This window comes from Callorhinus ursinus, unplaced genomic scaffold (genome assembly GCF_003265705.2).
Source record: "Callorhinus ursinus isolate GAN/ISIS: 27379988/994484 unplaced genomic scaffold, GSC_fseal_2.0 scaffold10, whole genome shotgun sequence".
Taxonomy (NCBI): domain Eukaryota; kingdom Metazoa; phylum Chordata; class Mammalia; order Carnivora; family Otariidae; genus Callorhinus; species Callorhinus ursinus.
In genome coordinates this window covers 23,916,641-23,944,239 of record NW_027397072.1, presented here as the reverse complement: position 1 = coordinate 23,944,239, position 27,599 = coordinate 23,916,641, and the positions used below count along the sequence as shown (strand labels likewise).

Below are 27,599 nucleotides of genomic sequence, written 5' to 3'. Positions count from 1 at the left end.
GATCCAAGCACAGGTTTTATGGAATATTTCTGACCACTGCAAGGCAAGCTGCTCTAGATTCTGAACTTGGAGGTAATTATTAGAATGGGTATGACTAAAGAGATAAATTCCCCACCTAACAATTTCATATCTACTAATATTTAAAAGTTGCATTTCTGAAGAAAAAATAACAAATAAAAAAAAAGAAATTGCATGATCTCTGTCTCCAAAGACAATTTGAAATGATGACCCAATACTTCACTTGAAAAATTCTAACTAAACTAGAAATGTAATAAATCTATTAAATTTATCTCCTGGTTTTCTTTTATTCCTTTAGCAACAATCTGATAATATATAGTTCTGGAGAAATAAGCCTAAATAGGTAAAAACTAGAATAGCTATAAATTTACATTTTACAAAGGAGATTTAAGTGAACCGATTTAAATATGAACCAATCCCACTTCACATTCCAGGGCAACGCCTCACACTCTCTACCTAAGTACATGGCTTTTTTTTTTTAAGTTTTACTATATTTGTGTATACATTATAATTACAACGGAAGACTAGTGAGAGAAGATCCCAATTCGGCTTGCTTATGTACTCAAACACATAACTTGTTATATTATCCCCCAAATTTGGATCGTTTCAGTAGTGACTATTTGGTAAATTAGATCCTAGCACTTCAGAGAGAGCAAGGCCCTTAGAGATGGCTAGCTCATAATATTTTGTTTTGTCTTAATACATGGCTTTTTAAGCAAGTCAGTACATTTAACCAAAATAAATACATCAATAGCACAAGAATGCTAGATGTCTAAGCACCACTGCATTCTAAAAATAAGATCCTCTAAATCCATCACGGTGCCTAAAATGAACATTTTTACATAATAAAAATGCTGACAGCAAAATAAAGCATTCATGGCTTAAGAGGCAGAAGAAAAGCAATAAGCAATTGTATTTTTGAAAAAGGAAAACTAGCAATTTTATGGAAACCATGCCAAAGAGTTTTAGGAAAAATTATGAATGCAAAAAGGGTACAAGACAGAAGTCAAGTCTCCAGGCCATTATCAGCTACTCGACGTACCGCAGTCCGAAGGCATTGGTGCCGCAGAAATGGAAAAAACAACTGGTGTCTCAGAACCTGGAAATAAAAACGGGTATCTTCCAATCAAACAATTTCCTTCTACTGGAAAATCTGGAAGGTCCTCTATGGTCATCTTCTAGAAAGCCACCTTTAATGAGAGGGAGAAGAAAGCATATCTATTATATTTGTATGCAACTTAGAATGATGGCCTTCAATCACAATAAAAAAACCTATTTTCTTTTAATATGTAACCTACTGACATTTTTTTTAAAGATTTTATTTATTTATTCATGAAAGACAGAGAGAGAGAGAGGCAGAGGGAGAAGCAGGCTCCCAAGGAGCAGGGAGCCCAACACGGGACTCGATCCCAGGACCCTGGGATCACAACCTGAGCCAAAGGCAGACGCTTAACCATCTGAGCCACCCAGACTCCCTGCTGACATTTTTTTTAAGGTTTTATGTTATAAAGTAATTTCTACACCCAACATGGGACTCAGACTTACAACCCCGAGATCAACTGTTGCATGTTCCTCCAACTGAGCCAGCCAGGCACCCCAACCCACTGACATTGTAAACTTCAACCTTCAAGAATCTCTTTTAGAAAGGAAGATGAAAATAAAACTTCCTTTTAGCAAACTGTTGTTGAAGAATATATGTTGCTTCATAAGTCTCTTACAGACATGTAGTCTTTTTAGACAAAGCCCGGGAGTAATAAAAAGCTATGTATTTCCCAATAATAGGTGAAAATATTTTAAAATGCTGATTTAATCTAAATGGGTGATCTTCTCTTTACTCAAGTAACAAAGGGACATAATATCCCTTATAGATATATCTCTATCTATCATAGGATCTGACACAGGTTATATTATCTATCATCCAGTAATAGCTCATGTCATATGCTCATCACATGAAAATCATATACTTTAGAATGTTGTTATTATTTTCTGAAATCCCAGAACACTTTACTGAAAATCAATCACATCACTTACACAAATATGGATCTAAGAGCTTACCAGCATCGTTCACTTCTTATCAACATACAAGACCTATTCAGTCTATCCTAGCATTAGTTGGAAGGCCATGCCTTGTAAACCACGTCACTTATATTACCTCTTTTTCCCAGAAAACATGAGAGCTTAGAATAAATGTGCTATAAACTGGACTGCTGCTGCAGCCTAGCTCGTTTGGCAATGGCATAGAAGGCAGAGAAAATGTTAGTAAAACTGAACTATAAAGGTAAAAAACACCCAGTTTCTTTTGTATCAAATCTTTAAAGTCTGAAATACTATGAATCTATTTTTAAATATAAGTAAAAAACTACATTAAAAAACTAAATAAAAATGATTTTTGACCATTTTAGAAAGAATAAACCAAGATAGTTAATTGATAGCTTACTCTACCAGGTCATGGTAGAGTAAGGATATTACTCAATGTGTGTTCTATTATACTTCGTTAACCAGTCCTATATCTAACTTACCCATCTTTACTCCACCATCACCATCCTGCTCCAAAGAAACAGTAACCCCTCTGAGCTAACTGGTTCCTTTCCAACTTGATTCATATGTTTTCTGAAGACTAACAGGAACTGGTAAAGAGTAAGGTGATTTCTTTTTTTCTCATAAAGTGCATGCTTATATGGATGTGTGGATATTCTATATTAAAGAACCTAATCCAGTGTTAACTATGTTAAAGGTATTCAAGTTCTCTTGGATGCTAAAGTTACTTGCCACCCAATACTTTGAATCATTCTGACAGTAACTCTGCCACATAAACAGGAAAATAACAAGGAACTGGTATCACACAGCAAGGTGATCTTCCTCAAATACTTCAATTCCAAAAAGTAACACACACCCTAGAGTTTCTCATCCAAAAATGTTTTTTGAAAGTGATCCTGAGACCACCTGTCATTTCCTTGCAGGATTTGGAGATCCTTAAAGAACTGTACCTTATACAACTATCACCTACCACAGAAGCTAGATTAGTGTCTTACACATATTTTTAATTCAAATCCTAGATCCACGGTGGAAAGATGATTTATTTAACAAGATGTAATAAACGCTGTCATTTCACATGCTAGATACTTCAAGCCCAGAGAAGCTACAATATTACTTGATCAATGTACTAAACATTCTTTGTATTTTCTGTCTTCATTGCATTTTCCCTAGTCCCATTTCCTTTCCTTTATGAAAAACTCAACATTCTACCTTTCGCCCCATTTAAGAAAACTGAACACCTCTAAAAACTGGTCAAGTTTTAGAATCCTTCCTGAAAGCAATCTCTGGATCTGAAGATCTGTGACACCTGGGATCTTGATCAAGCTTGGTCAAAGTAGAATCAAATTCTCCAAATTTTTGATTTATGCAGGAATCCCATCCTACACCATTACCCCAAATCAGCTCTGAGAAAATGCAACTTGTTTTAAAAGTTGGTTTTTTTTAAGATTTTATTTATTTATTTGACAGAGAGAGACACAGAGGGAGAGGGAACACAAGAAGGGGGAGTGGGAGAGGGAGAAGCAGGCTTCCCACGGAGCAGGGAGCCCGATGCGGGGCTCAATCCCAGGACCCTGGGATCATGACGCAAGCCAAAGGCAGACGCTTAATGACTGAGCCACCCAGGCACCCCAGAAAATGCCACTTGTAACATGGCTCTAGTATCTAATGATTTTTCAAGGATTTCCTGGCCATACCCTAACACAGAATGGTGGTGAGTAGAGATGCCCACTAACTTCTTCAAAGTGGTTCAGGGCTGGTAGGCCTCACTATGGAACCTTACTGAGGTCAAGAGACTCTCTTGGTTTTATTTGGAATATGGTTCAAGGGCAGCATCTTTGAGCTACTCAACTAACAGGACATCTAAGCTGTATCCACACAAGTTGGAATCATGAGGCTCTTCCATTCAATTTCATATTGTATCATGCCATGAGTCTTTATATTCATTAGACTCCCAGGGAAGTATTATAACCAAAATAAGCATTTAAACCATATCTCTAAGTATCCTTTAAAAATTAAAAATAGGGGCGCCTGGGTGGCTCAGTCGGTTAAGGGTCTGCCTTCGGCTCAGGTCATGATCCCAGGGTCCTGGGATCGAGCCCCACATCTAGCTCCCTGCTTGGCGGGAAGCCTGCTTCTCCCTCTCCCATTCCCCTTGCTTGTGTTCCTGCTCTCGCTGTGTCTCTCTGTCAAATAAAATCTTTTAAAAAATTAAAAATAGAATTACTATATGATCTAGTGATTCCACTACTAGATATTTAATCAAAGAAAATGAAAACACTAATCCAAAAAACTATATGCACCCTATGTTTACTGCAGCATTATGTACAATAGGCAAGATATGCAAACAACCCAAGGGTCCATCCACAGATGAGTGGATGAAGACAATGTGTGGGGTGTGCGTGTGTGTGTGTGTGCGTGCATGCATGTGTGTGGAATATTACTCAGTCATAAAAAAGACTATCTTGCCATTTGCAACAATATGGATGCACCTGGAGGGCATAATGCTAAGTGAAGTCAGACAGAGAAAGACAAATACCATATGATTTCAACCATATGTGGAATTTAAGAAACAAAACAAAGGAACAAAAAAGGAAGGAAAGCAGGGAGGGAGGGAGGGCAGACTCTTAAATATAGAGAACAAACCAGTGATTGCTAGAGGGGAGGTAGGCGGGGGTGAGTGAAAAGGATAAAGAATATTAAGAATACACTAATGATGCGCACTGAGTAATATAGCAATTGTTGAGTCATTTTACTATATACCTAAAACTAATATAACACTACGTGTTAATTATACTTTAATAACAAAAAATTTTCTAATGTAACATCTCCAGTTACCCACTTATTTGTTATGTACATGCATCTGTTCAATCACTAAACAAGTATTTACAGTATTTAATACTTAGTTGGCTCTGGGCCCTAGAGAGATTATAAAAGACACCTGCCCTCAAGAATTTCACTTAGTCACTCAATCTAAGTCCTAGACTAGGTAGCAAAGGGAAAGAAAATAGGTATGCCCTTGACCTCACATAGATTAGAGTCTTGTACAGGATTCCTATAAGAAAGCTGTAGGTACTATATAGTTGTAACAAGCGCTGGATTCAAGAAAGCCAGTGGAAGCTTCCTGAAAGACTAAATTTATAGCTGCAGTGTCCAAACAGGTAGCTACTAGCTACATGTGGCTACTTACATTAAATTAAAAAATCAGTTCCTGCATTGCTCTAGCCCCATACAAGTACTCAAAAGCCACACGTGGCTAGTGGCTAACCTGTTGAAACAGTGCAGCAACACTTCCCTCCTTGCAGAAAGTTCTACTGAATATCACTGAAGTAAAACAGTGCTGCTCAAACTCCAGATGAGAAAATAATAAACAGCAAGAAACAAATAAAGGTTAACAAAGCAAGCCAACAGCATCACAGTTAATTATACATAATTAACAAGGGAACAGTAAGCCTAAAAGTAACCAGATATTTGTAGGGTTTTTTTTTAAGATTTTATTTATTCATTTGAGACACAGATATATATATGGAGAGGGGGGAGGGAGAGAAAGAGAGAAAGAGAGAGAGAGAGAGAGAGAGAGAGGAAGCATGAGCAGGGGGAGAGGCAGAGGGAGAGGGAGAAGCAAGCTCCCCGCTGAGCCAGGAGCCCAATGCAGGGCTCAATCCCAGGACCCCGGGACCATGACCTGAGCCGAAGGCAGACACTCAACCATCTGAGCCACCCAGGCACCCCTATTTGCAGGTTTAAACAGAGAGAGTTGAGGGGCACCTGGGTGGCTCAGTCATTGAGCATCTGCCTTCAGCTCAGGTCATGATCTCAGGGTCCTGGGATCAAGCCCTGCATCAGGCTCCCTGCTCCACGAGAAGCCTGCTTCTCCCTCTCCCACTCCCCCTGCTTGTGTTCCCTCTCTCGCTGTGTCTGTCTCTGTCAAATAAATAAATAAAATCCTTAAAAAAATTAAAAAAAAAACAGAGTTGATTCTATAACATAAAGATCACTAGTACATGTTTCAAAATTAGGGGCGTTATAAACAATAAAAGACACCATATAAATATCACTTTTTTAAAAAAGGCCCTGCTGGTGGAAACTGTATCTGGTAAATCTGAAATATCTGAAATACTACAAATAATATACCACTTGCTAAATCGTCTATAAAATCTAAATAAAAATATTCATTCCATTTCGAGATCTAATCTTACAGCCCTGGTAGTCCATTATCAAACGAAAGCATTAAAAATGCATATTAATGTTAGCAAAGTAAGATAGAGCCGGGATGGTTCTGCATAATAAAAACACAGAAAGCTAGACTTCTGCCATTTTCAATTCCCTGCTTTTCGTCCATCGTTGCTACATGTCCCGCACCGCCTGATCTTCTGCCATTTAGACGACTTACTTTAAATTCTGCAGAAGATTCATAAATGTCAATGTGAAAATGAAGTAAAAGTATTTGGGGGATGTTTCCGAAGAGGGCGTTTCCTGGTTGAAATATTTCAAAGGCGCCGATTTTTACTACGATATTGCTACAATATGAACCACAGTCTAGCTGGGAACATAGACTAAGTTACTATCCCAGGAGAATATCATCCTCTGATACGTATCAAAACACTGTCTCAGAGTTTAAATCCAAACTGCCTCTTTAGTCTCTGGATGAATGAACAACCTGACATCTAAAAGAAAGCTGACATTACAAACCCATCAATCTAATCTGCAAGGATGAGGTCTAAACCACGTCTCTGTTTAGGGCAGGTCTCGATGCAAGTACTCCCTCCAACTTCCCTTCCCAATTCCCACGATTTAGAATTAAGGGATCTCAGGACAGCCAAAGACCGGAAGCAAAGTCATTTGGTTTCGCGTCGCATTCCCACTGGCAAAAGGTTTCTTAAACAATTTAAGAAGCCAAGGGAGGCACGAGAGATGTGAGGAGGCCCGCCGCAGGAAAAAGACGGAGGGCGGCGCAGCGCACGCAGCACCTCGGCGCGCGGGTGGCACTCCCAGGGCGCCCGGGCGGCCGCGGCCGCGGCGGCGGGGGGGGGGGGGGGGGGGGCCGCAACCAGACACCGCGCCGCACCTCCTCCGAAAGTTAAGGCGCCCGCCAGGAGCGGAGAGGAGAAGCCCACCTCCCCGAAGGTGGGCCGCACCGCCCCCGCCCCCGGCGCCGCCCCAGGGAGGCCTGCGGGAGCCCGCGACACCGGCGCCACTGGACGCGGCCGCAGGGCTCCCGGCGCCTCCGCGCCGCCCTCCCCGAGCCGCCAACCGCCCCTCGGGCCCCCGCGCCCCCGCCCTGCCGGCCCGGAGCTCCCCCCCCCCCGGCGCGCTCCCGCCCCACCTGCTCCTCGGGTCCTGTCGGGGCGGCCGGCTGCGAACGCGGAGGCGCGGAGGCAAGGCCGAGAGGCGCGCTCCTCCACCCGGCGCCCGTCTCCAGTGGCCCGCCGCGCAGCCTCCCGCCGCGCCGCTGCCCGACCTCGGCCGGCCCCTCCCGCCTGCCGCCTCCGCGCGCGCCGAGCCGGGCCCCACGCGGGGTCGGCGCGCGCGCAGTGCAGGCGCCCGGGCCGCGCGCAGGCCTCGGCCCCAGCCCCGCGCACGCGCCGGGACCCGGGGGAGGGGGCGGGGGGGGGGACGGAGGTGGGGAACGCGCCCCTGTGCTCGCGCGCCTCCTGCCTGCGCCCCGGCGGCCCCCCAGCCGACGCAAGGTTAGGCCTCCAGGTTAGCACTGTCTGGGGTTAAGCTTGCGTGGAGGTGGTGCTGCTGTGACATTTCCACCGCAGCTCGAGGGCGGCTCTCGGAGGAACCCCGCCGGGCCCAGGGCAGTGAGCGGGGGAAGCAGCCCTGGGCGCGCTTTTTCCTCCATTAAAGCCCTTAGCTAGCCCCTGGGGCTAGGAGCGCCCCCACCGACTTCACAAGGGCAGCGAGGGCATCTTACCTGTTTGGGGGCTCCCCTGTGTCTAACCCCGTGCATGGTCCAGAGTAGGTCCATCAGCCAATTACCTGTTTGCAGGTCTTACCGTAAAAAGCCTAGTCAATAGTATGCCCAGGTGGAATAATTACACGCAAAGGTGTCAGTGTAGACAGAGTAAACAGTAGTCATCCCAGAACTTTATTTCCCTACTGCTTTGCTCGTTTCTTACCTTCTTCTCTCTTGGTCCCAGTCCCCATCCCCCAAGAGCCAGAAGGCGGTGAAACTGTGACAACTAACAGAAATGCTGACATCCTGGTTCTCCATCATCCAGTGAAGGAAAGGTGTTACTTGACACTTAATGAGTCCCCTCAATGAAGGAACTTAATGAGTCCATTGTTTCCCCATGACTGAGGTTTATAACACTGAATCACTAGTGTTACACCATAACAACTCTCTCTGAGGCCTTTTTGTTCTGGCTTTGCTATACAGATTACTACAATGTACTTCTGTGTTCACCAAGCATAGTGCCTAGGAATAGCAGATGTTGAATGAATGAATGTCTATGACTCTGCACGAGCAGAGGTAAGTGCTGGGGCACACCAGAGCATCTTTTCCTGTTAGAATCATCGATTCCAGGGATTAGAAAAGGCCCCCTTCCAGTTGCTCGAGTCTCCCTTATGACATCCTTCCACCAAATGGCCATAGTTGAATGCCTTCAGTAACCAGGAACTCATGGAACACTACATCAAAAACTAATGATGTATAAAATCCTAAAGGAGAACACAGGCAGCAACCTCTTCGACCTCAGCCGCAGCAACTTCTTCCTAGAAACATCGCCAAAGGCAAGGGAAGCAAGGGCAAAAATGAACTATTGGGATTTCATCAAGATAAAAAGCTTTTGCACAGCAAAAGAAACAGTCCACAAAACCAAAAGACAACCGACAGAATGGGAGAAAATATTTGCAAATGACATATCAGATAAAGGGCTAGTATCCAAAATCTATAAAGAACTTATCAAACTCAACACCCAAAGAACAAATAATCCAATCAAGAAATGGGCAGAAGACATGAACAGACATTTTTCCAAAGAAGACATCCAAATGGCCAACAGACACATGAAAAAGTGGTCAACATCGCTCGGCATCAGGGAAATCCAAATCAAAACCTCAGTGAGATACCACCTCACACCAGTCGGAATGGCTAAAATGAACAAGTCAGGAAACGACAGATGTTGGCAGGGTTGTGGAGAAAGGGGAATCCTCCTACACTGTTGGTGGGAATGCAAGCTGGTGCAACCCCTCTGGAAAACAGTATGGAGGTTCCTCAGACAGTTGAAAATAGAGCTACCATACGATCCAGCAATTGCACTACTGGGTATTTACCACAAAGACACAAATGTAGGGATCCGAAGGGGTACGTGCACCCCAATGTTTATAGCAGCAATGTCCACAATAGCCAAACTGTGGAAAGAGCCAAGATGTCCATCGACAGATGAATGGATAAAGAAGAGGTGGTATATGTACACAATGGAATATGATGCAGCCATCAAAAGGAATGAGATCTTGCCATTTGCAACGACGTGGATGGAACTGGAGGGTGTTATGCTGAGTGAAATAAGTCAATCAGAGAAAGACATATATCATATGACCTCACTGATATGAGGAATTCTTAATCTCAGGAAACAAACTGAGGGTTGCTGGAGTGGTAGGGGGTGGGAGGGATGGGGTGCCTGGGTGATAGACATTGGGGAGGGTATGTACTATGGTGAGCGCTGTGAATTGTGCAAGACTGTTGAGTCGCAGATCTGTACTTCTGCGACAAATAATGCAACATATGTTAAGAAAAAAGAAAAAGAAGAAAATAGCAGGAGGGGAAGAATGAGGGGGAGTAAGTCAGAGGGGGAGACGAACCATGAGAGACGATGGACTCTGAAAAACAAACTGAGGGTTCTAGAGGGGAGGAGGGTGGGGGGATGGGTTAGCCTGGTGATGGGTATTCAAGGGGGCACGTTCTGCATGGAGCACTGGGTGTTATGCACAAACAATGAATCATGGAACACTACATCAAAAACTAATGATGTAATATATGGTGATTAACATAACAATAAAAACTAAAAATTAAAAAAAACTAATGATGTATGGTGATTAACATAACATAATAAAAAAATGTAAAAAAAAAAAAAGTAACCAGGAACTCACTTCCTTTGAAAACAGCCATTTTATCATAGGTCAATCTTGTTGACAAGGTCTTCCTACCTTGAGCCAAATCCAGCTCCCTGCATCTCCTCCTTACTGGCTTTCTACCCTAGGGATTTCCAGATCATGTCTCACTCCAAGGTATCCAGGACAAGCATTCCCTATCCCTTAGGCTGCTCCTTATAAGACATGGTCAAGATCCCACTCACCAGCATGTTAAAGGACTCTTTACGATGCACCCCAGCTTGTCTAGAGCTCCTGAATGAACGGGAGTGTCCTGTTGCATGCAGAGAGGATAGAAACTCTGACCTCTTTCTCGGTCCTATGCTTCTATTAGCATAGCTCAAGATATCAAAAGAGTTGTTTGCAGCAGTCACATTACATTGTTATATTGGTTGGAACATACTGTCAACTGAAATCCATAGAACTTATGTAATATTTAAACACCATGGCCATCCCACAGTCCCCAGTCAGCTGCCAGTTTCTTTGTCCCTGCAAGTTCAGCATCTTTCTGCACTCTTAGGGATGATAATGTGACACAGAGGCTTCCTCCCTTTGGGGCTTCCACCTCCCTCGCCCTGATCTCATCGTACCCTGTTTTTGTCTGACCCCGCCCACCTCTTTAACTGGTTAAAAGAAGAAAGGCAATCTGCCTTCGGTTGGCTTTCAGCAACTGTAAATGAGTCCTATGGTAAGTAAGCCACAAAAACTCAGAAAGATTTGTGTGTAACAGAAGTTTCCAGAGGTATACAATTCACTTTTATTGCTGATTTAAATTATCCCTCTGAGATACCACTATTATTAGGTGACAGGGTGTGGCTAGCTGTGTTGTTTTTAACTATAATGCAACTTTCTGTTCAAACCAGCCAGGTTACTGACTTTTTCTGCTACACCCACATACAAAACAGTTGAGAGGCAATTTCACAGGATACCAAGCCATTAGGGAGAGACTCTCCTACTCACTTGGTTGCCTTTGTCCAAAAAATTGAGTTTACACCATAAACCATCATCAAGGTAGTTTATGGGGTAATACTTCCTAGAACACCCCATAGGTCATACAAGTATGACCAGGTATTGCCTGTTTAACAAGAGTTGGACTGGGCAGTGATATGGGACCAGAACTTGGAACTTGAACCATCTACTGGGATGAGAAGGCACATGGGGATATGGTCCAGCTGCACCTAAGATGCAATTATGTCTAAGGCACAGCAAGGTTCCTGGACAACGAAGTATAAACCACAGTCCCAGGAGGTGATCAGCACCAGGCTGGAGAAGGGGCATTACTGACTGACTACTATATGGCCCTTACCAATGGGATTTTATTTGCCTTCACTTTACAAATGAAGAAGCAGACTCCAGGAGGTTGTGGAACTTGCTCAGTGTACCTTGGGGCAGAAAAAGATTCAAACCTAAGTCTATCTGATATAAAGTCCTGTGTTGATCCACTGTTTTGTATTACTTACACAGGGTGTCCTTTTGCGCATTCAGGACTCAGAAATGCTGTGTCAAACAGCATGGATCGTTCAGAAATTCAGGCAGAAAGTTAGAAAGTCAGCATCAACTACTAGAAATTTACCCCAAAGATACAAATGTAGTGATCTGAAGGGGCACCTGCACCCCAATGTTTATAGCAGCAATGTCCACAATAGCCAAACTATGGAAAGAGCCCAGATGTCCATCAGCAGATGAACGGATAAAGATGTGGTATATATATATATATATACACACACACATACACACACACACACAATGGAATATTAGCCATCAGAAAATGAAATCTTGCCATTTGCAATGACATAGATGAAACTAGAGGGTATTATGCTAAGTGAAATAAGTCAATCAGAGAAAGAATTATATGATATCACTCATATGTGGAATTTAAGAAACAAAACAGAGGAGCATAGAGGAAGGGAGGGAAAAATAAAAGACGACGAAATCAGAGAGGGAGACAAACCAAAAGAGACTCTATTTTTTAAATTTTTATTTATTTGAGAGAGAGAGAGAGAGCATGAGCAGGGAGAGGGGCAGAGGGAGAGGGAGGAAGAGAAGCAGACTCCCCGCTGAGCAGGGAGCCCCACGCGGAGCTTAATCCCAGGACCCTGGGATCATGATCTGAGCTGAAGGCAGACGCTTAAGTGACTGAGCCACCCAGGTGCCCCCCCAAAAGAGACTCTTAACCATAGGAAACAAACTGAAGGTTGCTGGAGGGGAGCGGGGTAGGGGGATGGGCATTAAGGAGGGCACATGATGTAATGAACACTGGGTGTTATATACAGCTGATGAATCACTGAACTCTACCTCTGAAACTAATAGGACACTATATGTTAATTAATTGAATGTAAATTAAGTTTCGTTTAACTTAAAAAAATAAAATAAAGTCAGCATCGAAAAGGTCTCTCAGCAGCTAACAGGACCCAAACCAAGAGGAAAGGATTGAAGACATAGGCAGAAGACCAAGTCACTGCTCTTATGAGGACTGAGATATTGGGCAGGATATACCATTCACAGGGGAAGAACACAAGGACTCAGTTTCCAGAATCTGGTTGTACAGAGCCTTAGGACCACAAGAGACGTTCAGCTCTCAGAATTGGGATGTCAGATTGGCAGTAGCACCAACTTGCAGAAGTAGTTAAATGCAAAATATCAGAGCACTGGAGAGAGCCCCTAAAATTTTTATATTTGCAGATGATATGATCATCAGCATAGAAAAGCTAACAAAATCAACTATTAGAAGTAATAAGTAAGTCCAATGAGTTTGCCAAGTACAAGATCAAATGCTAAAAGTAGTTTCTTCTACATCGGCAGTAAGCAACCAGGAAATATAATAGACAATAAGATTCACAATAGCAATAAAACTCTAAAGCATAATATCCAGGAATTAACCTAACAACTTGCAAGAGCTTTATGGAGAAAATGTTAAAATTCTATGTAAGGACAAAAAGGAAGATTGAATAAGTGAAGATATGCCACGGATAGGACGTCTGGACATTGGAAAAATCCATTTAATTTCTAAATTCAGTGTTATACCAACCAAAATTCCAGCAGGAACTCAAATTTTAAGAAACTTCAATAAATTTATAAAATATGTAAGGAAAAATAAAATGTTTAATGGTTATGTCAGTTTTGAAAAGCAAGAGCAAAGAGATGAAAACTGCCTTGCAAAATATTGTTATTACCACAGTGATAAAAAATAGTGTGGTCCTAGTATGGGAATGGACAGAACAGTAAAACAGAAGACTCAGAAGCAGACTGATGAGGCCTCAATATATATAAAGGTGATACCACAAATCAATGAGAAAAATATACATTATTTAGAAGATGTTGTTGGGGAAACTGGCTTAGTTATATGTCTACCATATACAAAGGTGAACTCCAGATGAATTAAGGACCTACAATTTGAAAGGTAGAAAAGAAAATGTAGGAGAATATCTTTATGAATGTGGAGTAGGGATTTACTTCATAAAACAAGACTGCAAAAACACAAACCTTAAAACAAAAGGCTGGGAGATTTGACTACGTCACAATTAAGGCTTTTCTCCAATGGAGAATACCATAGAAAAAGTTAACAGCAGGACGCCTGGCTGGCTCAGTTGGTTAAGTGTCTGCCTTCGGCTTGGGTCATGATCCCAGGGTCCTGGGATTGAGTCCCGCGTTGGGCTCCCTGGCCCCCCCATCTGCCGCTCCCCCTGCTTGTGCTCTCTCCCTCTCTCTGACAAATAAATAAATAAAATCTTTTAAAAAAGAAAGAAGAAGTTAACAGCAGCTGACAAATTGGGAGAAGATATATGATAGATTCAAAAGCAGCTAGGGATTAATGTCTAAAATATGTAAGGAACTTCTGCAAGTCAACAAAAAGAAGTTAGAAAATCCAATATAAAAATGAGGAAAGGATAGAAATAGGCAGTTCACAGAAGGAAGAGCCAGAATGGCAAGCATAGGAGAGATGCTCAAACCCATTAGTGAAAGAATAGAAATGCAAACAGTATGGTACTACCTATAGTCACCAGTATGCTGGCATATTAAAAAAACAGCCCAGGCCGAGGGCGGGGGGGCGGGGGGGTCCTACTTTTTCAGGTTTGCCAACTTCCATGGTGCAAATACTCTCACGCCTGCTGATTTCACACTACCAGCATGAAGTCATTGAACAAGGAGTTCAGAAGAAATGTGTTCAATCTGCTCTCATGAGCCAGTTCCAACACACCATTGCTTCACCCATCCGCTTGGCAAAAATTAGTCAAATGGTCTGAAATATTGGCAAAGATATGGGGAAATGGAATCCTCATGCACTGTTGATGGCAATTTAAACTGGTAAATACATTCCATAGGGCAATCTGGCGGTAGTTAGTGAAAAAGTATCAGCATGCTTTATGACTCAGCAATCACCCTCCTAGACATGCCTCTGAGAAACTGTAACCCTTTTTTTTTTCCAAGATTCATTTATTTATTTTAGAGAGAGAGAGAAAGCTCAAGCAGGGGGAGGGGCAGAGGGAGAGGGAGAAGCAGACTTTCCACTGAGCAATGAGCCTGACACAATGCAGAGCTCAGTCTCGGAACCCTGAGATCATGACCTGAGCTGAAACCAAGAGTCAGACACTTAACCAGCTGAGCCACCCAGGCTCCCCTGTTTATAACCTTCTTCATGTGGCTTCCAGGAAGCCATTCTCTCATTTACTAGATGATCTCACCCAATCTGTGGCTTTAAATGCCATCTCTATTTTAATGATTCCGAAGTTTCTATCTCTAGCCCTGAACTTCAGACATACATCAAACTGCCTACTCCACATCTAATCTGTAGTGTATCGTAAGCATCTCAAATACAGCATATTCAGAATAGAACCCTTCCCTGTGACCTTCCCAAGTTGGTAAATGACATCTGGATTCTTCTGTTTGCTCACTGGAATCATCCTTCCTTTCCTTCATAGTTCTGGATTTCCCAAACCAAAGTCCCATTCCCCATTTTTTAAAAAAGCTCATGACATTAATTTTTAAAGATATTTATTTATTATTTATTTGAGAGAGCATGAGAGAGCACAAGCAGGGGGAGCTGCAAAGGGAGAGGGAGAGGCAGGGTCCCCACAGGACCCCGGGATCATGACCTGAGCCAAAGGCAGACGCTTGACTGATTGAGCCACCCAGACACCCCTACCCATGACATCATTTTTTGATGAAGAAATTTATCAATATCACTGAAGTCCTTACAAATCAATAGTCACCAGAGACCCAGGAACTTCCTAGTGCTGTCACCCCAGGTTGCTTTCCTCTGACCCATCTCCTTTTCTTTCTCAAAGCTTCAGGCGGGGACCCGTCGACTGAAGTGGACCACAAACTGAAGACCCCCACAAGCCTCATTATCTGAATCCATGATTCTCATTCCTGGTTGCCTGCTGGAATCTCCTGAATATCATTCACAAAATATATGCTAGAGACTCCCTCAAATATTCGAACTCAACTGGCCTAATTTAAAGTCATGCTATTCTAAAAGTTTATCATCTCTTTTGTTAGTCTGAGTCCCAAAAAGACACTAACAAATGAAGTTTTCAAACCCAACTCGTTCCTGTGTGGGGAACTGCTTCCCAGGTCCTCCGGTAGGTGCCACTCGCAAACACCATATGACACAACCATTTTTAAAAGTCTTCTTTATGGGCCAACATAAAGGAAGAAGGAACAAAGGGAATGTTTCACGGCATCAGGATTAAAACTGACAGTCCAAGAACTAAAGTTTTCACACTGGCTGCTCAAAGTTTTGGCCACCCAGATACTTCCAGAAACATCTCTGGCACACAGTAATGGTATCAAGACAGTTTCCACTAGGATGTTAGCTCCAATGTCCACCCCCCTTTGAAACATACCTTAACCAAGCCTCTAGATATATCATTTATAGAAAATGTGAAGCACAAAGGAATACCATAAACACCACCGTGAGGATGCGATAAGCCAAATCCAAAATGTAGGAACTTCTACAGGGCAGATAACCTAATTCCTACAATCAAAAAGTAACTAAGGGAAACTGGTATAGATCAAAAGAGACCTAAGAGCTCTATCCACAACCTATAATGGGCAGAGCATTTGAATCTGGATGCAAAGAAATGTAAAAAAATTATTGAGAGTCGAGGGAAATTTAACCTGAATTGGACATTAAATTACATCAAGAAATTTTTGTTGGGATGCCTGGATGGCTCAGTCATTGAGTGTCTGCCTTCAGCGCAGGTCATGATCCCAGGATCCTGGGATCAAGCCCTGCATCAGACTCCCTGCTTGGCGGGAAGCCTGCTTCTCCCTCTCCCACTCCCCCTTCTTGTATTCCCTCTCTCTCTGTGTCTCTCTCTGTCAAATAAATAAATAAACAATTCTTTTTTTTTTTTTCCAATCAAGCAATAGGTATTTATTGAAGATTTACAGTGTGCACAACTTCGCAGATCACTGGGTTCTGGGGCTCCAACATCATAACGACACCCAAGCCCTTATTAAAGAATTTCCAACCCAGTTGGGCTGAAAGGATACAAAATTTTAAAATGATCAGTGAAGAGACCGAACCTCATGGTGGGGTTATGACATAGACCATTCAGCTGTCTACAATGAAGGAATATGATAATAAATAATAAGGTAGTGGTTAAACAATTCTTTTTTAAAAAGGAATTTTTGTTAATTTCTTTTTTAATTTTTTAAGACTTTATTTATTTATTTATTTATTTGACAGAGAGAGACAGACAGACAGACAGAGAACACAAGCCTGGGGAGCAGCAGAGGGAGAAGGAGAAACTGGCTGTCTGGTGGGCAGGGAGCCTGATGCGGGGCTCAATCCCAGGACCCTGGGATCATGACCTGAGCTGAAGGCAGATGTTTAACCGACTGAGTCACCCAGGTGTCCCTTTTTGTTAATTTCTTTAGGTATGAGAACAACATTGTGATTATGTTTTTATTAAAAAGTCCTTATCTGGGGGCACCTGGGTGGCTCAGTTGGTTAAGTGACTGCCTTCAGCTCAGGTCATGATTTCAGGGTCCTGGGATCGAGCCCCGCATCGGGCTTCCTGCTCGACGGGAAGCCTGCTTCTCCCTCTGACCCTCCCCCTGCTTGTGTTCCCTCTCTCGCTGTCTCTCTCTCTGTGTCAATTAAATAAATAAATAAAATCTTTAAAAAATAAAAAAATAATAAATAAAAAGTCCTTATCTGTTAGAGATTCATTCTGAAGTATTTATAATAAAATGTTTGATGTCCAGGATTTGCTTTAAAGTGGTGTGTGATGGGAATGCAAATTAGTCCAACCGCTATGGAAAACAATATGGAGGTTCCTCAAAAAATTTAAAATAGGTTTACTATACAATCCAGCAATTCCACTTCTGGGTTTATACCCAAACGTAATGAAAACAGGAATTCATCAAGATATCTGCACTTCCATGTTTATTGTAGCATTATCCACAATAACCATGATATGGAGACAACCAAATGCCCATCAATGGATGAATGGATAAAAAAGATGTGATACACACACACACACACACACACACACACACACACAGTGGAATATTATACAGCCACGAGGAAGGATATCCTCCCATTTGCAACAACATGGATGGACTTTGAGCAATTACACAAAGTCAGTCAAACAGAGAAAGACAAGTACTGTATGACATCACTTTTATGTAGAAGCTAAAAAAATTAAAACTGTAAAAATTAGAGTTTACCAGGGGATGGAGTTAGGGGGGTTAAGAGTGTGGTGTTTAAAGACAAAAACTTCTAATGAATAATAAATAAGTCTTAGAGATGTAATGAATCTAGACAATAGTGTTGTACTGTAACTAGGCAATGTAATAAATATCACTACATTGGTAATCATATTACAATATATAAATGTATCAAAATAACACACTATACACCTTAAACCAACACAATGTGACCTGTCAAATTTATTCAGTTAAAAAAATGTGTGTATGATGGGAGGGATAGATGAAATAAGAATGACAAAATATGGATCATTATTAAAGCTGAATGATGGGCATATTATTCTTTCTTTTTTGCATAAATTTGAAATTTTTTCCATAATAAAATCTTCAAAGAGAAAGCTCCAGAGGGCAGGGATTTTAGTCTATTTCTGTCAGTGCTGTATCCTCTGTACCTAGGACAGTACTTGGCACATAATACGAATTCAATAAATATTTGTTGATAGAAGGACCCAGTTCTTTAAGATTTCAGTCTCAGTAAAGATACAACTATTATGTCCAAGGAGTCTAGAAATCACAGAAGTTGCCTTGTATCACATGCATGCACACACTCTAAAATGGGAAGGATTCATACCTCACTAAAGCTCTATCAAGTTGTCTTTCCAGCAGCTGCTTGCAAAACCAATAGTTTCATCCCTGTTCACTGTAAGCCATCAGCTGCTTAACAGCATCTTGATTAGGGATTGAAAGAATGCCAGACCCACTGGAGCTTCCCAGGTGGGTAGAGAGCAGTTTGCATCTTGTCAACAATGTATCAAATGACTCACCTAACAAAGAAAGCCATTGACAGATCAATTAGCTGGTACTGAGTCATGAGAAAGTCTCCGTTGTGACAAAACCTGCATTGATAATGAGATGGGTTCTGACATTTCTCATCTAACCATATTTGCAACAGCAGGGAATAGTTAAGACAAAAATAAATGTGAACTGCGTTTTTAGATTCACATGGGGTTCAACCCAAGAAGAATAAGTTCCAGGTTATCTTTTTAAAGCCCATCAAAAAATCCCATGCAATATCTTTATCACCATCAAAATAATCACAAGCATAAGCACTGAATGACACTTAGAAAGGCAACCAAATTGCATACTGGTCCATCAAATCACCAGAAATAAACTGAATGCCTCCCAGCTGAAGGGAAGTATGGACTCTAACACAGTATAAGATTCGCCCCGTGTTTTTTAGGATAAGAGGAAGAGTGTTGGGGCTGCAATTATGTGCGACCTGAGCTGGAACCCCAGAACCATCTTTCCCTAGCTCTGTAAACCTAGCAAATCCTTTTAGTTTGCTCCTTTGTAAAATGAGATCACAAATACCTGACTCTGGGGCACCTGGTGGCTCAGTCGGTTAAGCATCTCACTCTTGATTTCAGCTCAAGTCATAGTCTCAGGGTCGTCTGCTTGAGATTCTCTCCTCCTCCCTCTCTCTGCCCCTCCCCCGACTCACGTGCTCTCTCGAGCACGCACACTCTCTCTCTCTAAAATAAATAAATAAGGGGCGCCTGGGTGGCTCAGTAGTCAAGCATCTGCCTTCGGCTCAAGTCATGATTTCAGAGTCCTGGGATCGAGCTCCACGGGAGGCCTGCTTCTCCCTCTCCCACTCCCCCTGCTTGTGTTCCCTCTCTCACTGTGTATCTCTCTCTGTCAAATAAATAAATAAATAATTAATTAATTAAAATAAAACCTTTTAAAAAAACACCTGACTCCAAGTGGGTGCTCAGTAAATACCTGGATGACAACTCTAGCATGTGGTCATGAAACATGAGCATGAGAAAAGAATACCAACAACCTGCCAAAGAAACAGTATTAGTCTTAGGGATTTCCCAAGAGGGAGAGCACATTGCAGGATGGCGTGATCAGGAAAGCCTTCAAGGAAGAGATATACTTAGAGTTAAGTGGGGAGGATAATGAGTTACATAAATGAGGAGCTAGCATTTACCGAGGGTTTTAGTATGTGCTATGCATTGTTCTAAGCACTTCCATGAATTATTTTACTCCTGAAGGAGAAATATCATTTAGTTTCATCTTCCAGTTGGAGAAATAAAGGCATAGAGTAGTCAGGCAACTTGCTCAATATCACACAGCGGGGGCACCTGGGTGGCGCAGCGGGTGAAGCATTCTACTCTTGGTTTCCATTCAGGTCATGATCTCAGGGACCTGACCTCAGGGTTTTGAGATTGAGCCCCACATGGGGCTCTGTGCTGAGCATGGAGTCTGCTTAAGTTTCTCTCTCCTCCCCCTCTGCCCCTCCCCACTCAAATAAACAAATGAATCTTAAACACACACACACACACACACACACACACACACACACACACACACGGTAAATAGCAGAATCAGGATTTGAACCCAGGCAGTCTAGTTCAAGAGATTAAACTCTTAACCACGATGCTTTGCAAGAGAGAGGATCGGAAGCAGAGAGAGGATCGGAAGCAGAAAAGCTGACCGTATGTTTGAAGGATGTAAAGAGTCTAGTAGCACAGAGCCTGTGGTATAGACTGGTAGAAGATGAGCTGGAAGGGAGTTTGAGGCTGGACCAGAATGGCCTCGAATGTCACACAAGGAGGCTAAGAGACTCTTGCGGGGATGAAGAAAAACCACCATAGAATCTGTCAGCAATGTTCAAAATAGAAACTCCTACCTAATCTTTATGCCCCATATCTGTTATGGTCTCTTAATAAAAAACCTGAAACAAAAGCACACTTAAAAATTCAGGCATTTTGAAGCGAAATTTAGCAACTAAAAACAAAGTTGCCTTAAGAGTGTTAGCCTTTATCAAATGAATTTAACCAGTTCTTTTAAATAGCACATTATTTTCACAAATGATTCCTCCACAGACAGCTTAATTTAACTTAGTGTAACACATGCACAGTAATGACCTGCATTCAAAATGAGGTTGAGACAAGTTATACAGATGTCCTTGGGGGATGGAAATCTATCGTTTCTGTCTTTCCCATTGCACCCTATTAACCACTTTGCAGCATGACAATAACACCTACATATCACCATTTTCACCACTCAGTTATTATATAATAACGTAATAACATAATAATCTTTTGGATATGTGTGCATTGCACAAAAGCACAAGCCCAAGGAAAAAACACCAGCCACTTTGCTTCTTTGGGTGCTGTCCAACCAGCAAGGTGCAATGGACTTGCTTCCCACCTTATTGCACTCCACTTTTCTTGGCACCATGATTTCTGTTTCTCCAGCCTCACCCAAGCCCTAACTCAGACTTCAAAGCAGGGAGTCTCTCAAAGTTCAACTTGTCAAGTGAGGCACCACACACCTACCAAGGAGCTGCATTTCCACTAATTTAGAGGCATTGTTGCTAGTAACAATAGCCTAGCATCTTTGTAAGCAAAGGCCAGTGACATCCTGGTCACTTTTGTGCCTCTATTGCAAAGGCCACTGGCCATGCTCAGGTCTCAGCTGCATCTAAGATTAGCCACCCTCAAGCACGGTCCACACATTGCTCAGCTCCTACAATCTAAAGAGGCTCAAGAAAAGAGGGGTGGCCTCAGAGGGGAGCTTCTGGTCTTCATTTGTCAAGCACTTACTAAATAATTCTTAGTGTCAGTAAATATCATTAGCTATCACCCTGTCTTTGGGGGCTTTCTAACCTGAGAGGGGAAAAAAAAATTAAAAAACAAAATGGGAAGCAGGATAGAATCCCAGGCTTTGAAGTCAGACATATGGAACTGAAAGGATTTCTGGGATGTGGCACTTTCAGTTTTAAAACCAGGACATTGCCAGAGATACCAGAACAGACCACCCTACAGCCAGATAAAAGTTCAAATTTAATTAGCTTTGGGACCTTGAACAAATAAAATAACCTCTCAAAAAGACTCAGCTGCCTTATTTATAAAATTGGTATCATAGTAATGTGGGAAACAAAGGCAGAAGAAAAATTATTACATTTCCTTACTACCTACAGCATATGGACCAGTCCTTGAAACAGGCAGAGTGACATTCCTCTAGGGACTCAACTGACTGGATGCTGACATTTTGCTGAGGGCAAAAGGCAATCCTAGCCTGATGCTCACCTCCCACCCCCATCTCCCCACCCCCGCCCCAGGATCCTGTAAACGACTTTAACATAAAAAAATTCTTTTGGAAATTTCCTTTATCGCTAAACCACCCCCAAGATACGTGTTGGCAATCATCCCCCAAGCATACGACCCTCCGATATACATCTGAAGGGTCTCGTGACTAAGGTTTTATTAGACAGTAATAAACGACCTTTTCCCAACAGTAGCTAGCCCCCTCAAGGTCCTGGAAACCTTGCTTCCAAATTCCTTACAGACTTATGCTATCCCTAACCCTCTCCCAACTTGAAAGTCTGTAATGGGCCACTCCTCATGACCCCGGTACAGCTCCTTCTGCCCACAGGCCCTGTCCCCGTGCCTTAAGAAAACCAACTTTTTCCCGGGATCGAGCTCTACATCGGGCTCCCTGTTCAGCGGTGAGTCTGCTTCTCCTTCTTCCTCTGTGATCTCTCTCGCTCTCACTCTCTCAAATAAATAAATAAAAATAATTAAAATTAAATTTTAAATTTTAATTTAAAAAATTAAACTTTTCTAAAAAATTAAAATTTTAAATAAAAATTAACCTTTTTGCACCAAAGACATCTAAGAATTCTTTCTTAGCCATCGGCTTTGAGCCCTAATGTCTTTCCTACATCAATAGTAGGACCTACTTTATCACATATTTCTTGTAAGAATTCAATAAGCTGTTGTATAAAAAGAACTAAGCACAGTGCCTGATGCTGAATAGTTGCTCCAAAAGTGTTAGTACTGCATATGTAATCAATAATTATAAGATACCATATAATGAAAGTCTCAATTAGGTATTTTAGCAACTAAAAAAAAACCAGATCTGGAAGAATTGGATCATAAGAAAAGTTTCCAGAGTGGTAGGGTTGACACATAAAATATAGACTGCCTGATTAAATTTGAATTTCAGATAACAAGTAATTTTTTAGTATAAGTATGTACCAAATTATGTTTTTAAATTATTGTCTATCTGAAATTCAAATTTAGCTGGACATGTCTGGATATTTTATTTGCTTAAAATGGCAAGAGAGGAGAGAAAAATGCCAGGCTGAGGGATGAACATGAGTGGCAGCGGACCCAAGACAGGAGCAACTCATGGGATAGTCTTGTAAGTTTTAGAGGGAACACCTTATGATTCAGGCCAAAGAGCCTGGATTTGATGCAGAATACCTGGGAGAGTTAGCGGTAAAGGGCTGGGGTCCTGGGATAAGGTGGGAATCAAAAGGAAGGGATGCTTCAGAGAAAGAATGAATGAGCCTCTGTGAAGGAAAAGAATGGATCTGAGATTTTGACCCCAAGGCACTATGAGAGGGACTCTATCGTCAAAGAGATCTGGTATGTGGCTGTCCTTATAGTCAGGTGGGTGGCCTGAACGCAGGATGGGGGTGGAAAAAGAATTGGATGCCGAGAGGTGTTGTGAAGGAAGGTAAGGTCTGTGAAGAAGGCATGACTGGAGTCCTGAATATGAATGTGTCCTTTCACTATGAAAACTTCCTTGAATCCCTACAGTCTTATTACTGGTAAACTGAATAAGCAATTACATGTAACTCTAGAGAGGCCTCATGAGCTAAGTTAACTCAGACCAAGAAAAAAAAAATTAGGGCATTTAATGCCCTCTTTGCTCTTCCCTTAGTTGTAAGAAGAGATTAAAGCTTTGGAATTCATACAATCCCTTCATTGCTTTCCTCCCTCCTGAGAGACCCCACAGGGTTCTCCTGCCTCCCAGTAATGACTGACTTCTTCAAAGAGAGTGAGTTCAATGCAGCCAGCCAGTGAGGGGCCTGGGGAACTTGGGGAAACTCCCTTGGCACCTGCATCACTATTTTTGACCTCCCAAGTAGGTTGCTTTTTTCCTGATGTGCATATGCGAAATTCTACTCTTGGGGCAAATGAAAAACCCACAGCCCCATTTGGTAGTTTTTCCCCAGAAGGGCAGTGCTTCTCTTTAGAAACACTTCCTGGTGTGAACCTGTAATTCTGGTTCAAAGAAGCAAAGGGTTCAGAATATCTGCCTTGAGATATATGTGAAACCAAAAACCAATGGTCCTAAAAGAACCAGACCCAAAGGATCTGCTTAGAAACTCAACCTGAAACACTTTATCGAGTTCTGATGACTCACACTGACATTCTTCAAGGTCATACCCCACCTCTGCCCAATGTGATAAAGCTGCCCCTTCAACATTCCCACCTCTGCATCCTTGTATGGGCCATTCCTTCTGCTTAGACTTTGCCTGCAATCTACCTCCACCTATCCAAATCCTACTACCCTTCCAGACCCTTCCTACATCTCACCTCATCTATGGAGAGCTAGCTCTCTAATTTCTCCCTTTCACTAAAGAAGGACACATTTTAAAACCCAATTATATGCTATTTTGTATACTAGTCACTCATACAGAAGCATTTTTTCCTGCCTTTCCAGGGAGGCTGTAAACTCCATGAGGGCAGGGAACATTTCTTTTGTATGCCTAAAAGCACTCCATACCTACTTGCTGTACCAAATTTAAAATTGAAAGTTGTAACAAATGTACCACACTAATGCAAAATGTTAATAATAGAGGAAACTGTCAAGGGACAGCAGGGTCTTACAGGAACCCCTGTACTGTCTACCCAGTTTCCTATAAACCTAAAACTACTCTTTAAAAATAAAGGTTATTAATTTTAAAGTGTTTAATATCTTTCTCCAAATCCTGAGTTCCTTCCTCTCTTTCAAGGGACAGAAGGAAGCAAAAAAGGAAAAGGCAAAAAAGACATTTAAAACATGGACCAGTATACAACAAGTCAATTGTTTTCCTGGATACTAGCAACGAACAACTGAATTTGAAATTAGAAGCACACCATAAACAGTATCAAAAAAGAGAGAGAGAGAGACTTAGTTATAAATTGAAGAAAATATGTACAAGATCTACATGAGGAAAACTAGAAAACTTTCACCAAAGAAATAAAAAAAATCTAAATAAATGGAGAGCTATTCCATGTCCATGGATAGGAAGACTCAAGATTATTAAGTCCGTTCTTCCCAACTTGATCTATGCATTCAATGTAATTCCAATCAAAATCCTAGTATATTATTTTGTGGATATTGACAAACTGATTCTAAAGTTTATATAGAGGGGCACCTGGGTGGCTCAGTCAGTTAAGTGTCTGCCTTCGGCTCAGGTCATGATCCCAGGGTCCTGAGATAGAGCCCCATGTCAGGCTTCTCCCTCTCCCCACTGCTCGTGCTCTCTCTCACTATCTTTCTCTCTCTCAAATAAATAAATAAAATCTTTAAAGAAATAATAAATAAAGTTTATATGGAAAGGCAAAAGGCCCAGAATGACTAACACAATGTTGAAGAAGAACAAAGTCAAACGACTGATGAGACTTAAAGACATGATAAAGCCACGGTATTCAAGAGAGTATAGTATTGGCAAAAGAAAAGACAAATAGATCAGTGGAATGGAATACAGAGCAAAATATACCCATACGAAAACATACCTACACAAATGCAGTCAACCACTCTTTCACAAAGGAGCAAAGAGAATTCACTGGACAAAGAATAGTATTTCCATAAATGGTGCTGGAACCACCAGACATTCATATACAGAAAAAGGAATCTAGACACAGATCTCATATCTCTCCCAAAAACTTACTCAGAATGGATTATGGGTATACATGTAAAATGCAAAGTTATGAAACTTCTAGAAAATAACATAAAAGACAAACTAATGACCTTGCATTTGGTAATGACTTCTTAGATACAACACCAAATACAAGCTGGACTTCATGAGAACTGAAAACTGCTCTACAGAAGACCCTGTCAAACGAATGAAAAGCAACCATAGACTGGGAGAAAATCTTTGCAAAACACATGTCTAATGAAGGACTCGTACCCAAAATATACAAAGAACTCCTAAAACTCAACAGTAAGAAAACAACTCAACTTAGGAAAATGATCTGAACAGACCTCAACAAAGAAGATGGCAGGTAAACCATGTGAAAAGATGCTCAACATCATATGCTATCAGGGAACTGCAAATTAAAACAACAATGAGATACTACTACACATCTATTAGAATGGCTAAAATCCTAAACACTGACAACACCAAATTCGGGCAAGAATGTGGAGCAAAAGGAACTCTCATTGCTGGTGGGAATGAAAAATGGTACAGCCACTTTGAAAGACAGTTTGGCAGTGTCTTATAAAGCTAAGTACTGTATAGTCTTACCTTATGATGCAGCGTTCTCACTCCTAGATATTTACCTAAGTGATTTGAAAATTTGTCTCCAAAAACCTGCACATGAATGTTTATGGCAGAGTTCTTCATAATTAACCAAAAATTGCAAATAACCAACACATCCTTCAGTAAGGGAATGAATAAACAAATTGTGGTACATCTATACAATGGAATATTGAAAGTGATAAAAAGAAATGAGTTATCAAGCCGTAAAAAGATCTGGAGGATACCTAAACACATATTGGTAAATGAAAGAAGCCAGTCTGAAAAGGCTACATACTATGTGATTCCAACTGTATGACATTCTGGAAAAGGCAAAAGAAGAGAGACAGTAAAAAGATCAGGGGTTGCCAGGGGCTGGGGAGGGAGGAAGAGAAAGATGAACAGGTAGAGCGCAAGGGATTTTTAAGGGCAGTGAAACCATTCTGTATGGTGCAGTAACGGTGGGTACATGATGATTTGTCAAAAGCCATAGAATATACACCACAAAGAGTGAACTGTCATGTAAATTACGAACTCCAGTTAACAGTAATGTATCAATATTGGCTCATCGATTGTAAAAAATTTAAAAAAAAGGAGTGGATTGTGAAGCATTTTTAATACTTCATTCAGGTTTTCAGCACTGAAATGCCTTTTTGACTTTTTGGTGTTACTATGTAGGAAAGGATACACATCTGTAAAATGTGTCTAAATTGCCTCGCAGCAATTTGTCTAAAACGACAGTATGCTTTGTTCAGGATGCTCACCTGTGCCTGAGAACAAATGAGGTTCCGTCAGAGGCCTGGGTGGGTATGAGATTCATTTTATAATGAAACTTACCCAATCATGACACTGTCCTCGCAATGTCACCCAGAAGAAAAAAAAAAAAGTCAATTTCTCATGGGTCTTCCTCAGCAAAAGCACCAATTATTTAGAGTGTTGGTTGGGAGTCTATGAAAATAGGTGTTTTCCTAATGGGCCCCCTCAGGCCCATATGCAGATTCCAGTTACAGAAAGCGGGGGTGGTGGTGGCTTTGACTTGACTCCCTGTGGTGGATGGAGGCTTCCTCTGAGTGGCCAGCCGGCTTTTCTACTGGCAGCAGATACATAATAATGACGTTGCTTGTGACGCTATGGATACCAGATTTAAAGGGCCAGAGAGCAGAGTTATAACCTTGAACCTACCTCTGAGGTTGTTAGCGGCAGTGGTGGAGGAAGAAGCATGGCTAACAGGGTCTGGCCAGGAAGAAGCCTGGGCGCTGAGGATACTCTCCTGAAGGGGAGACTGGGGAATCAATACCCAGACTCACTTGTCCCTCCTCCAAGTCCTGGGCAGCGCCTCTCTAGGGCTGGAGCGCCAGGGACCCCAGGGACCCGCCACCCAGGGTGCTGGCAAGGGTGCAGGAGTGCGGAGAGTGGATCTGGAGGGGGCAGACAGAAGATCCGAGCGCTACCTGCGTCAGCGGGCTACAACCTGGACTGGGCCTCC

At 41.9% G+C, this 27,599-nt stretch overlaps 1 protein-coding gene across 19 annotated transcripts in view; it reads right to left on the bottom strand.

Moving 5' to 3' along the window:
- Window positions 1–27,195, bottom strand: part of CLIP4 (CAP-Gly domain containing linker protein family member 4) — a 93,838-nt gene extending 66,643 nt beyond the window's left edge. For 14 of the 19 annotated variants that reach the window (XM_073897200.1, XM_073897202.1, XM_073897207.1 and 11 more), the window contains exons 1-2: window positions 26,951–27,195; window positions 1,061–1,208 (exon numbers count right to left, since the gene is read on the bottom strand). In XM_073897200.1, the coding sequence (XP_073753301.1) occupies window positions 1,061–1,193 (133 nt within the window). In that variant the 5' untranslated portion in view covers window positions 1,194–1,208; window positions 26,951–27,195. Of the gene's footprint in view, window positions 1–1,060; window positions 1,209–6,445; window positions 6,685–7,169; window positions 7,273–7,378; window positions 7,537–18,436; window positions 18,630–26,950 lie in introns of those variants that run through there. The other 5 variants (XM_025867993.2, XM_073897198.1, XM_025867996.2 and 2 more) reach the window with 5 other exon arrangements.
- Window positions 27,196–27,599: the final 404 nt, after the last annotated feature.